Source organism: Carassius auratus, chromosome 32, assembly GCF_003368295.1.
Source record: "Carassius auratus strain Wakin chromosome 32, ASM336829v1, whole genome shotgun sequence".
Classification (NCBI taxonomy): Eukaryota; Metazoa; Chordata; class Actinopteri; order Cypriniformes; family Cyprinidae; genus Carassius; species Carassius auratus.
Genome location: NC_039274.1, coordinates 31,362,842 through 31,377,223, shown reverse-complemented (window position 1 = coordinate 31,377,223; position 14,382 = coordinate 31,362,842). Strand labels below are relative to the sequence as shown.

At 37.1% G+C, this 14,382-nt stretch overlaps 1 protein-coding gene across 1 annotated transcript in view; it reads left to right on the top strand.

Annotated features, from left to right (window-relative positions):
- Positions 1-1,092: 1,092 nt before the first annotated feature.
- Positions 1,093-14,382, top strand: part of LOC113052141 (diacylglycerol kinase delta-like) — a 55,433-nt gene continuing 42,143 nt past the window's right edge. Inside the window, exons 1-2 of the mRNA XM_026216484.1 lie at positions 1,093-1,445; positions 3,120-3,355. Coding sequence (XP_026072269.1) covers positions 3,179-3,355 — 177 coding nt within the window. The 5' untranslated portion in view covers positions 1,093-1,445; positions 3,120-3,178. The remainder of the gene's footprint in view (positions 1,446-3,119; positions 3,356-14,382) is intronic.

The following is a 14,382-nucleotide window of genomic DNA, read 5'->3' as shown; positions in this document are numbered from 1 at the left end:
CAATGACTATACTTTGGAATTTTTTTTTGCAGTCCACTTAGAACTCAACATGGAAATCATTTTTGTTTTTTATTGGCATTGATTGTTTTGAAATTCAAATGGTACTTACATGCCTGTGTTTTTATTTCTGTAATAAATATGGCTTTCAAGCCAACAGTTAATTTGGAGGATATTGATGGTTTATTGCAGGTATGTTGTTTACATGAGAAAATCTGTGTTACAAGTTAAACAAAAATTCCAATAAACAATCATATTTTGAATTTAAATAGTTTCTTTGTCTTGAGTTTACATTAATTATTTACATTTTACATTTACATATCCAAAAAGTTTCAGTCTTTTAATTGTGATTAATCGCGATTAATCGCGATTAATTTTAAAAAATTGTGCGATTAATTAGTTAATTTTTTTTAATCGATTGACAGCACTAATATATATATATATATATATATATATATATATATATATATATATATATATATATATATATATATATATATATATATATATATATATTTACAAAAAAGGTAATAGACGTTGATTTAGTCATAAGTTGCATTGATTGTTTAATGATTTTTTTTGGAACAAAATGAGAGAATTGAGAGAGATACAAGTGTTTAATGATCAGTTACATTGGGACTTAGATGAGTTGTGATGGCGTTTTAATGGATTTGGTTGGTAAAGAGTTGAGCTTTGTGCTTAGACTGATAGTTACAGGACATGAGTTGTAGTCTTGCGGTGCATGTGCCGTTGGTGTAACTAGTCTCTTCTCTTTTGCACTTCCTGCTACACAAAATAAATGACATTTGGTGTATGCTGAAGTATGCTGTTGACTGCATTACTTTGACATTCAGCTCCTAAAGTCAGTTAGGTTTCCACTACAGCAGTTTGTTAAGAAAACTCATTATCATCATTGATTTAAGGAATTAAATGTCTTTAGAAAAGGGTATCCTTGATAGCACGCTAAACATTTTTATCCAGTGGTGCTGTGACTATCTGCCCATTATTAGCCTACCCAAGTGATCTCTTCAACCGTCAGAACATTGTCATGCAACTCAACATGTAGCAACAAGTCACATATTTCGTAAGCGAAGATTTCTCTTCCTGATCATCAGTCTCCCGTCTGAAGATCCTGAAGCTATCCTACAAAGCATTCTATAGCCTAGCTGCATTGAGAACTGCAGTTAAACGATAATACTGTATGTGATGGATTAATCTCTCACACATTCTTAGATGTCTGTTGTCAAGCCATCCAGATGCGCTGACACACAGACGCTCTCGCGCTGTAGTCCACCCCTCCCTTTCGATTCAAACCTTATTCGATGCTATGCGTCCACGCGCGTATGTGCGCGACAGGAGCAGATTTGACAGTATCTAACCGCGCTGCCCGAGAGCAACGAGAACACACGTATACGAGGGTCAACGGGAACCGACAACGCACCACAGAGGTAAAACACCACGTCCACCTTTTCATTTCGTCGGCGCAACCGCTGCAGGCGGAATCGTGCGCGAGAGTGACAGTTGAGTCTGTTTGTCAAATCAGAAAGTGATGGCCGAAAGCCGCGAGCATTCAGTGAATCAAACCGTTAACGGATTTATTCAAATGACGAAGCCGGAGAAAACTGTTCTCGTTAGAACACTAAATTGTGTATGTAACGTTACTGTTTTTGGCTCGAAAGACGTGAAAACACAGCTGGTGCTACTGAGTAAGAGATGTCTGTGTAAATATAATCGCGTCAAATCCAAAAAGCCCATTAGACGCCTGCGTTTAAATATCAGTAATGGCATCATTATTCACTCGAACGTCTCTTTATTGGTCTGCAAAGCGACTGGCTCGTTTTTCACATGTAGACCGCCGACTCGCGACATCATAACAGGTAGTTATTTTGTGTTTACTGGAGATGTTTGTGTGTGCCATAAACTGAAGTCCGATGCAGAAAGCGTTGTGTTTTGTCACGCATGGGGACACGTTAATGCAATATTGTGGGACAAGAGGAGACTTAATTAGATTAACCGCGAGAAAGGTGATAACGGAGTGTCGCCGAGTCGAATGATTGTGAATGCGCAGCTGTGAACGCGCTCGCAACACTCGGCGAGTTCATGCATCTCTCAAAGCACTGACAGCGACCGTCTGTGGATTATGTCAGATGGGTTTGGATCGATTCTAAGCGCTAATGGGCTTCACCGTCTGCATAAGGGTCAATGGCGTGTCGCTCATTATTTTGTCTGAATCTAATGTAATGCGAAAAAAGCAATTCAGAAAAATAACCTGGATGTATTTTGTATGATGAATACGTTTTCACTCCATGAATTTAAATGCGTTTGGATATGAGGTTTTGTGGGGCTTAAGGTAAAAATTCAGATGGTAACTCTCTCTCAATTTCATTTTATTATTATTTTTATCTAGGTGAGCTTTATTGGCATGACAAAAACTGTACATTTGTATAGCCAAAGCAGTTGCACATATGTATTAACAGAAAGAAAAAGAATAAGAGTAATAGTAATAATAAAAAAATATAAAAAGTATTAAGCTCTCACTCTCTCTCACTATATATATATATATATATATATATATATATATATATATATATATATATATATATATATATATATATATATAAATATATAGGCTGAATTTAAAAAGGGGGGTATAAATGAGTTTAGCCCAATGTTTTTATATTATTTCTGTTGAAATTTTGTTTTAAAAAATCACTTTAGACAGACATTTAGGTCGTTTTTTTTATTGAATAATTAAATTCAAGGTACTCAAGTTTTAAATATTTTAGCACTTTCCTTGTTTGTTACACCACTTTTTATGCATGAAACCAACATGATCACAAGATCTTGTGTTCTAAAATATTTCTCCTTTTTATCACCTCAAATTTTTGCCATTACCCTTATTGCTGTTGTGCAATAGACTAAATAATCCCCTGTTGTTGTTAAATGTCTTTTGGTTAGTACACTGGTTTCTTTTGTTGGCTTCAATACTAAGCACAATCAAAATAGAGGAACCGAATTTGCTACAGTATGAACACTGTAGTTAATAGAGCTATATAGGGCTTTTAAACGAAAGCAGAAGAAGTCCCTTTGGGAATCAATACCGTTAGCTTTCTCGGTTTCAGAGCTGACTTGGCACAGAGGAGGAGGCGAGTCCTGTGAAAATTGTGTCCCCTGCACAGTCATGGCCTCGAAGCTCAATCCAAATGTACTTTATGTCCGGGAGCCCCGGCAGTCCCTGACCTCTCTGGACCCTCAACCCGAGGCAGGTGACGAGTCATCGGACAGTGACGGGGAGCCAGAGGAGACCTCGCACAAACTCATCCGAAAAGTATCCACTTCTGGGCAGATTCGAGCCAAGGTAGGATTTAACAGAATAAAATCTCTCTCTCTCTCTCTCTCACACACTCACACACACACACACACACACTGTATAGTTGTAGCTGTAGTGCATATTGGACAGTCACTGATGGCTCAGAATCAGTAAATACTTGGCATGCTATGCCTAGTTCAAGTTTATGTACAGTATCAGTGTCAGTGTTGGACTAATGTTTAGTCCTGAAATGACAAAAGGATATGAGACGGTCATTATAATGCTTACTATTATACACAAGACAGCATCTAGTCTATATGCAGATGTTTTTTGTTAATCAAAGGACCAAATGTTGTTGATTAATTGAGCTCAGTTTAAAATTAATTTGAAGCAGCTTCTTGCTGATTGATTTTTTTTTCCTGTCAAAGAGGGAAATTTGGTGTAGAGGTCAGTCTGTTAATTAAACCTACTGAGGGCTACCCTTACCCTTGACCCCTCACACATACCTGTTTATTGTGTCAGAATTGTGTTGCATTTTGATAAGATGAGAACAGTAGAATTTTTTGAATTGTTGAGCAGACAGTATGTAAAATTTCTTATATAAATGTGTATGTACAGCTATCCGTGTGGGAAGAATTTGGAAGCTTGTTTCCTTTTTTTCTCCTAATTTCGAATTTATATCTCACAGTTCTAGCTTTTCCTCTAAGAATTGCGAGATCAGATGTTAACTTGCAATTGTGACTTTATATCTTGCAATTCTGAGAGGGGAAAAGTCAGAATTGTGAGATATAAACTCGGAAATAGCCTTTCGCTGGCCCCTCCTCCAGAACGGTCATTGTCCAATCACACATCAGAGCAACCGTTAATATGTGAGCAGCTCCGACAAACATTGACTCCAAGCAAGATGGTGAAGCGGTGCGCCCACTGCGTTTGTAAATCGGACACTAGATACCCAGAGAGATTGTCTGGAGGTGTTGTGTTCTTTCCATTCCCAAAGCCGAAAACACAACGTGAGCGGTGCCTACAATGGATAAAACAGTGTGGAAGGGGATTTTCTCAGATTTAGCTTGAGACCGGTAAGCATTAGCCTCGATAGTAGCTGTGTCTCCTTCATTGCGTATTTTTATATTTTGAATGTATCCCTCCACTGCATACTGTAACCCATTTTGCCTCGATCTGGAGGATATCGCGGAGGTATTGCTCCAAAAAAGGTCACTGACATGCACTGGTATACCTCTTCCCATCATGGCAATATGTCACGCTGGTCGTGTTTGACCATTTGTTTGTCGGAGGTAGCAACAGTAACTAAGTGGGGCGGGGCTCAGCGAAAGGCTAATTGCAACTTACTTTTTTATTTTTTATTCTGTGGTAAGCATGGGCGTAGGTTTGGTCTCAGCTTTGGTGGGGACACCCCGGGAATCCCCCCCCCCCAGAATATCACAATACAGAAGTGAATCTACTTCATCTCATTATATTGTATCCTGACCCTGATATACCATCCTGTATACTGTCCCTAAAGAGCTAGTATAACTGTATAATCTCAAAAATGCACTCTCAAAAAATAAAAGTAAATACATTAGTATTTACACTAACAAACAATACTCTGCCACAAGGAAACAAATCTAAATAAATTTAATTTTCTATTATAAACACTATTTACCCTCCAGTACACTCACGTTTATGTTGACTGCAAGATTCTAAGTTAAGGTACAGGCTAATTGACATTCAGTTACTTGCTAACGTAGCATTCTATCATCCTGGGTAACACATACTAGTGCTAGTGCAAGGACAAAAGTAGTCCCGGCCCAGGCGTGTAGCCTGTCAGATACCCCGCCGCCAATCAAATTACAGCATTTCTTGTACTATCGTCGTCCTGGCCATTAGAATCGATCCAAATAGCAGTGCAAAGATACAAATAGCAGTTCAAAGGAGCTTGCTAAATATTGGTGGGGACAAATTTGTCATCTCAAAATATTGATAGGGACTAGTACCTAGCGTTCCCCCATAAACCTACGCCGATGGTGGTAAGCCTCCATACAGTAATGAGACTGGAAGACAGACCCTGCAGGAAAAAAAAGTGTATTCATGTATCAGGTGACCTTTCTCCTTTGACCCATGTGACATGTGCCTGCAACAGAGAAGGCCACCTGTTTTGTTAGCTTGGGAGTTGGCTGTCATTATAACAGGACAATGTAAGATTATAGATCTCTCTTTCATCTACAGATGGGCTTAAGCAGTCACTTAGTAACTAGCTATGTATTTCTCTGACACTGTTTGGACTTGGCCCAGCGAACAACTTTTTACATTTAACACTTAGTGCTACTTACAGAGTGCAAAGGTTTATGCCACTGCCACCATAACTTCCTTTAAACCAGATCTCAGATCAGGCCTTGAATGCCTTTAGTTCCTCTCTGTTAAACAGCTGAAAATTGACCTCAGATCAGTTTAACCATTTGAACTGCTTAGTGTAAGCAGATCTCAAATAAGCAATGGCTTTGTGTACATGAACATTTAGATCATAGTTGTAATAAGATGGACATGATCCCAGATAAGCACATCAGTCATATTTATCTTGACAGTGGGGTTGATGAAATTAACAGATTATTAGTTGAATCAGGCGATCACACAGATTAAGTTAATGTTTTCATTTTGTCAAACAATGCTAACATTTTTCTAATACTTAATGTAGAAATTCTTTGGGAATTAGATTATTGCAATCTGGAAAAGTTTAAATAATTTTCATGAACACTACTGTTCAAGAGTTTGGGGTCTGTTATATTTCTCTTTTAATTCATTTTAAAGTGTAATTTTTTAATGTGATGTCAAAGCTGAATTTTCATCATTACTCCGGTCTTCAATGTCACATAATTCTTCAGAAATCAAATTCTGTGATTCTTTTTTTTCTTTTCTTTTTTTATAGATTGTTCAACAACAACAAAAATATAATATATTCAAATTTTTTTGAAATATAAAAAAAAAATGGTGGCAATGCCAAACAAACATACTGACCCTAAGCTTTTGAATGTTAGTATAATTTTCATACTTAATATAATGCTTGATAATATCACAAAGAAAATGTTTTATCTCATTACAATTTTATAGAAAATGTCACTTTAGAGGAATCTATGAAAATTACGTCTTTGATTTTCATTTGTATACACGTAAGCTTTGACAGGGAAAAAGGGTGTTGTATAAGCACTCACCATATTACTTGAGATCCATATTGCAGCTTAATCTGACCAAAAAGACCGGAAGATACCATCTAATCAACCACAGTTAGAATTTGAGTTTAGGGGTACATTGGCATGCAGTAGATTATAATACAGTACTTCAATCTTCTCTGTGATGCATATGTTGTAACTGCACTACTCACAAAACCTGTGTGCACTTACATTTCGAGACAATGTAAAGCCAGTCGATCAGACTAGAAATGGTGATTTTAGTCAGTGCTTGCTATTTTTGTGTGCAACATCAGACAGTCAATAAACGGACAGTGGACGGTCCGTTGGAGGGTCATCAGATGTTGAGGGCAGCTAATGACAGGCTAATGCTGCTTAGCAAAATTTGACATTCAGTACAGTATGTGCCTGATGAAAAGTAATTGTGTGTCTGTGTGTGCTTAGATTGATGTCAGTAAACACTGCATGCTTCTTCCTCTTGCTCATTAGTGATTTCCCCTTCATTAGCATACTTGTTAAACCCGGATGTCATTTCAGCCTGACTGAGTTCATTTATTACCTTGTTGCTGTGCACACACTGACATTGAAATGGGTAGAATCAAACGTGTTGTGAGTTTTGTGCATGTCTTCAACAGTTACCCCATAAGTGTTTTGATGAATTCAGTTTCCACAAAAACATGAAGAAACACACACATTTTCAACATTGATAATAAGAAGAAATGCTTCTTGAGCACCAAACCAGATTAGATTAGAATCATTTCTGAAGTATTATGTGACTGAAAATTCAGCTTTGCCATGTCAAAAAGTAAATGACATTTAAAGTATATTTAGATACAAAAATAGTTATAGTTAGTTAACTATTAATAGTTATAGTTATAGTTAAAAATAGTTATTTTAAATTGTAATAATATTTCACTATAATATTGTTTTATATTTTTTCAGAAACATTTTTAAAAATCTACAAACTATTGATTAGCAGCAAATTAGAAGTTTAAAGGGAAAACTCTAATAGTGAATATGTGTTCCCTATTCCGAAGTGTTAGCTATTTCAGATAATGTGCACAGTATATACACTTCATTCTACTTTCATTACAAAACAGTAGGTAATATGCCATTCCAAACATGCCCTGTGTGTTTCTGTCTATAATTATGTTGATGTGACAGGATTAGTCCATAAGAGGAGACTTGAGAAATAAGTGTGTGCAGGGCTCGACAAACAATGTTTTGCGAATTCTGCCCAATTGTGCTGATGTAAATATGCCACCAAGGTTGCATTACCTTGCTGTATAAAATAGACAGTGCTCACAAATTGAAATTCTTATTGTTGAACTTGTATAGACAGAAAAATGAGAGACCGAATGAGATACAGTAAACAGAGGAGGAAGTATGCAGAGATCTTACGTATGTGTTTGTGAATTAGGAAGAAGAAGAGAGGAACAGTGATGTGTGTACTTATATCCTGTAACAGGTTTCCTCGGAGGGTCTCATTTATCAGTGCGCACTGTCAATACTTTCTCTGTGTTAGATGGCCCTATTCTTCTTCTTCCTCTCCAAGGGGTAAAGAATTACATAAGACTCTATCTCCCTCTATGCCCTTTTTGTTAGTGCCCTCATTAATTTTGTGTGCAGAAACTGGAGGCAGGCAAGAAGGAAAAGTATGTGTGCTGTTGAGTTTTGTGTGAGTTAGCTGAGAGACACAGTGTGTGCATTCAATCCATCTTCCATAAGGCAGAATGACACAAGATTCAGCTGACGTTTAAGGAGGAAAAGGACAGAATTCCATAACAACTAGTTTCTCCTCAAGGTAGCAGACTAAATGAGGCTGTGACCCAACAAGACCAGTGTCCAGCATTATTGCCATTTTCACTACAGGAATGAGTCTGACCTACAGAGTACAGCCTACAGAAAACTGCTACCTGTTTACTGTTTTGTCTTCTACAGAAAGAGGTCTGATACAAAACCTACATTTAATATATTCACTATTCTCAGTTTGAAAATCTGTAAATGTGTGAGCTGAAGTCCCTAGAAAAGCAGGAAATCCGGGTGTCATTTTTAGGGCCAGTAGCAAGACTGGATAGCACTGAAAAATTTAGTCAAGGACCAAGCAAAACAACCTTCTAGTTAAATAATAAATTAATTAATTAATAGAAAGCTTAGTTAAGAGTAAAAAAAAAAAAGAGAAGTGAAGAGTGCACTCACTGTGAAGGAGGGTGTGATACTGAGGAAAGAGTAAATATAACTAATAATTTTTAGGTTAATGTTGTTTATGGTGATGTCATTGCCATAGGAATCACCGTTTCTATTTTTACACTATTTTTATGTCTTTTTACAGTGTAGGGTAATTTTACAGCATAGTTGATATTGTGTTTTTTAATTGTTCATCCTCATTTCCTCTGTTTTACATTTAGATTAGATTTACATTTGGCGGCGTCTAACACTCACTTAAAAGTCTTTAAAAACACTAATAATTTAATAAAACTGTTAATTGTACACTTCAATATCTTACTATTTTATTTTTTCATGCTGTACCTTATTTTTGATGCCTATTGTCACTTGTAACTACTGATTTTAATATTAAGTATTTTATTTTTAATTTATAGGCAAAATAGTATATTATTTTAATATCAGTGAATCCTTGGACACATCAGTATGTTCTTACTGTTTTTAGTGGGTCTGCGTTATAAAACGTCCAAGAACACTGCAGCAGTGCAAGACAGTTTTACTAGGTGTCTTCTGAGAAGACTAAAAAATTCAGACCACGTGGCTGTTGAAGGGCACTGTGAATGTTTCTTTGGCCCTGGGTGTTTCTGTTTGAACATTTATGTGGATGATACTGAAGACCAACTGTATTCAGTGGGAGGAAAAGATCAAGGGTCATGTTGTGTGTGTGCAAAACCCCTGTAGAATTACATGAGGAAATGGTTAGTCTGATGTGTCTTAGAATGACCCTGTGTTTTTTCCCTTTGTTGTGTTTCCCAGAAGGTGATCTTATGTGGTGACAGAGAGTAATTCACAGTAAGTTTGGTCTCAACCCATCATTAATGGTTTGGGTAACACAAGATTTAATAATTTTGGACGGCCAAGGTCTGTGCCTTTTAGTGATTGCCTGTTTTCTGTTATCACCTGATAAACTATGTCAAGTATGTCCAAGACTGGAAAAATACAGCTGCGACTGAATTCTCAGACTACTGAAGGTTCAAGAAACTATCAAACCATTGTCTTTACCCAGCTTATTTTGTTGAAACTGGCTTTTTAGCTTTAAGATATATAGACAGGATGTCATAATCACGTTAAAACAACTGCAGAACCTTGTTTTCTAATTAACATCATATTATGTTTTATGGGCTGTCCGATAAGTTGATTGTCTTTAAGAAGTTAAAAGTAATTAGAAGCAAAGACAGCCTGAATGTCTGTCTCTCATCCCGTTCACCAGGAGACTTTAAGTCCCTTTTGTATTGATGTTCTGTCCCAGTGGATTTTGTGGGTCCCCGTAGAGAAAGACATTATTGCAAAAGACAAAGAGAGAACAGGATCAGAGCATTCAGAAGACTTGGAATAGTAGGTTACAAATCATATGGACTGTGTTGTTTTCCCAGCCACTATGAACTGGCAAGAGCTGAGTAACAGTTCTTTAAAAATGTGTTCAGCAGAAGTAATAAAAGCATAAGGATTTTGCAAGGACACGATAATTAGTAAATTATGAGTATAAATTAACGCTTTTGGGATGAACTGAACCCTAACTCCAAAGCCCTTGAAACTTTTGATCATTTATCTTTTTTGTTTTACTTTTTGCATTCACCTTGTAGTATCTGTGTCATCTCTCTTTCTTATTCGCAATTTGTTTTTCTTTTTTCTTGTCTCATCCTTTTCTTTTTCTCTCCCTCTCTTTCTAGGTTAAAACCTAATTAGTAAAGCATCGTCCATCATTGCCTTGACAGTCCATTAAGTCAATGGAGTGAATAGAGGGAAGAGAGAGAGAGAGAGAGACAGGGAGAGAGAGAGAGATAGTGAGATAGTGAGACAGGGAAGGAAAAGAGAGAAGCCTGAAGGATATCTGGTTTGTCCAGAAAGTTCAGAGGGGACAGAAAGACTGCAGAGCATTTAGATAACAGGACTAGCTGTCAGAACTTGTCTGTGTGTGAGAGAGAGGGTGAGATAAAGAAGATGGCAATGTTATACTGTGTGAAACAGAGGAGCTGTTTACTAATGTAAATCTTTTATGACTAAAATTGAAGAGCACTAATGAATTTCCTAAGGAATTTAATGATTGCCCTTTGATTTCTTAAGAGTTCCAGTAAAGATTATTTTTGTATTATTGATAAAAACTAAATTAGGAAAAAAATGAAACCGCATTGGCATGATTATTGCAAAAATGTTTACATAGACTTTTACTGCTTTTTCATGCATAACATTTATTTTTCAAAGCGTAATATGCTGTCACAAAATTGGGCACAGCTATATATTAAATATAAAAAATAATTCTCATGACTGCTTAATTTTGGGAATCAGGTGATGATTTTTTTTTTCTTTCTTCAGTTAAGAGTTATTTGTTCACAAATCAGTTGGTCATGCTGTAGGTTTTTGATTCATTATCAAGAACCAGCTCATAAGAGTAATTCTTTCTGGAAATCGGACACTGGTTGTGGTGTATTTTATAGATTCACTAAGAAGAAAAGGCTCATATGAGTCATTTGTTCGTTTGTGAATCATTCTACAATGGTCATAGTGGTAGCTGTGTCTCATTTCGAGGGTTGCATTTTTTTGGCCGCATATGTCATTGAGACTGTCTGATTTTAGAAAAGTAACTATGTGCAATCCTATTAACAATCAATTTAATTATATTCTATTTCAAATTAAACGAAGGCTTTCTTTTTTGCTTTCCTTCTTTCTTGCTTGCTTGCTAGAATTAGTGAGTTGCGCTAAAGCGATGTTACATAGATTAAACATTGATGCACATGTACCAAATGCATTATTCCCTAGCATTTATTTTTCCCTCATCTTCCTTTCATGTAGTTTTCATTCAGCTGGGAGTGATCCACACACACACACACACACACACAGTCCTTCATCCTCCTTTGAGAAAAGTCTACCGTAATGAGCTCTCTCTTTCACACATTGTGAGAACACATGCATGAGAGAGACAGGTGGCAGAGAGAGCAGAGGACAAGTGAATGAGAGGCACAGATGCAGCAGGTAGCTTTTAGTTCTTTTCCAGTTGTCACAGCTGCCCAGAGCAACCCAGCACATGCTGTCTACTGAGCGTTTATCTTAACCAGGTGCGATAAACTGACAGGTTATAAATCATCTCTCCAGTCTACCTGTTTGTGATTTGTCATTTATTTGGTTTCTATTTCTGTCATGTCTCACCCAGAGTGAAATCGCATTGGTTCAGAACACATGGCTGTATATAAAACATGAAGTGACTTTTTGACTGAAAATATTATATGCTCAAAGCTTCCCCGGACAGAAACCTCCATCAAATGAGTGAAATGAATTAGCCCAGTCATAATGTTTAACGTGTGTAATGAACTACTGGGTTGTAAGTATGATTGATTATAGTATGTGTCAGTTTTCCTCTCTTTTCTTTGCTAATGAAGACGGATAGCACATGTCATAACAGATAGCACCTCCAGTCAGGACAAAATGGAAGCCATCAGGCCATGTTGCCGCCCACTCACGTTCTCTCAACTATTCTTTTCATCGTTTCAATGAAGAAAACCGAAGCAGGAAGGAAGTCTACTTCTGTGTTTCCTCTTTTGGCACTTTGCATTTCAGAGCATGTTTTTTGCCACTAAAAATAGCAGCAGAGGGTTTTGATTCACACTACACACTCTACAAAACAGGAAGTGTCCAGGGGTTTACTTCACTCAGAACTTAGTGTAGTCAGAGTTAGATTTTATCAGTCACCTTTTTAGCAACATTGGATATCTCTTTTTCTTTCTTTCTTTCTTCCTCTTTGTCTTTCTCTCAATCTTCTCAGATCTCAGATTTTCCCAGTATGATTAAGGCTCCTGTAGTGAAACTGATCCTAGGTCAGTTATGACTGTAGCTCAGTCATTTTTCTCAAATGTTATTAGTATGTATACATCACTGTTTCCATACAGTATACATTGGTGTTGCACAGTTTACTAATGCTAAAGTTGTATTGCTGTGCCCAAGCATCAAAATACCAGCAGTGCCACAGTATTTACAATTCACTTAGTATTCATTAATTAGTTACAATAGTATTTATTATTAATACATTATAGTATATAGTACAAATGGTAGTACTGTGATTAATGGTGATGCATTTTTGCATGCAGGATATACAAAATGAAACACAATGCAGGAATAAAAAAAAAATGAACTTTCAATTTCATTGGTGTATTGTTGAATGCAAAAAAACATGAACAGCCAAAAACATCTGCGTGATGTACTGTATCTGTACATAAGCTTGCAATTAAAAATATCCTATGTGGAATATAACAATGTGAAAGCGAACCACACGAGCACCTCCTGTGATGATTTTTTGAGATTGACTTTAGAAGGGTTTGGGTTTGTCAGCATTGCTCACATTCATTATTGCAAACATTACTGTAAACAACGTCTACCCTTAATTTTCTATACTGAAATATATGCACAGTTGTTAGAAATGTGGATTAATGACCTTAAACTAGGGGTCAGAACTGTTAGTTTTGTGGGTGTGGGCAGTGAGAATCTACACATTCATGCAGGCCAAAAGCCGAGAGAGAGGTAGAAACAGGGAAATGAGTCATTCTTTTTTTTTTTTACACTGTCACTCTGGCCAAACTGAGGGGTTTTAGAGGAGAGAGAGACAGACCTTTTCTCTAATCAAAGGCCATTGTTCTGTGCCCGACTCTTGTCAAATCTGGAGCGGTCCAGTATAAAAACTCTTAGAAGTGATCACATGCATCAGCACTGCACCAAACAACCTGCAGTGTAAACAGAGGACACACGCAAGCCTTGCTCACAAACACACACACACACACACACATCACTTTGAAAGCCTAAATTCAGACTGAACACACACATTTGTGTACAGAAGCATGCAAGTTGAATGTGTGATCCGGATGATCTGGATTCAGAAAGAACCACATCAGATTCTTGATTGATGTTTAGATGAGTCTGATTTAAACTTATGCAGCAATGCTAACTGCTTTAGCAATGTTAGGTCACCCTTTACTATGTCAGTGATGTGTCAAAGTAGAGCATTGAAAATAGAGCTGGTTGTGAGGTGGAGATCAGCATTTCTATATCTGGGCCATTGTCATCACTACATGAAGGAAGTGGTTTTTGGTTTCATTTGTAAAGAAGTTTCATATTGTTCTTCTTTCTCTGTTTCTCTTGTTTTCTCTCTCTTCCAGTAAGCATTGCTAGCAGGTCAGTCATTTTTACGCTGAGGCAGGTCTATTTGTGGCTGTGGTCAGGTCTGCAGGAAGATGGTTTTAGTGTGCTTGTTATTTCCTGTGACGTTCATCATAATCAAGTCCAAAAATGATCATACTGAGAGATGCATAGAAAGAAAGAGAGAAAGATTTGGCTAGATAAGAGAAACAGACTGAATGCAAGCAGGGTGCCGTGACATGGCGGTCAGATTTCCCAGAATGCTACTGTTGACAGGAGGTGTGAAGTAGCAGAGGGTTTGCTCATCAGTCCTAATGCATAGAGCGAATACGATTACATGATATAGTTAGAAATTAACGCAGATGTTTAGTAATAAGTACACATTAAGCTCAGTTGCTTTACTTAGTTGTCCTACTTTAACTGTATTCACCTTGCAGGTGAAACGGTAGTTAAATATGTAATTGTGGCTCTGTGAATTCCAGATGACTTCCAGAGACGGTGCTAAATAGTGTTAATGTTGTCCAGGGCCGGCCCGCGGCATAGGCGGTATAG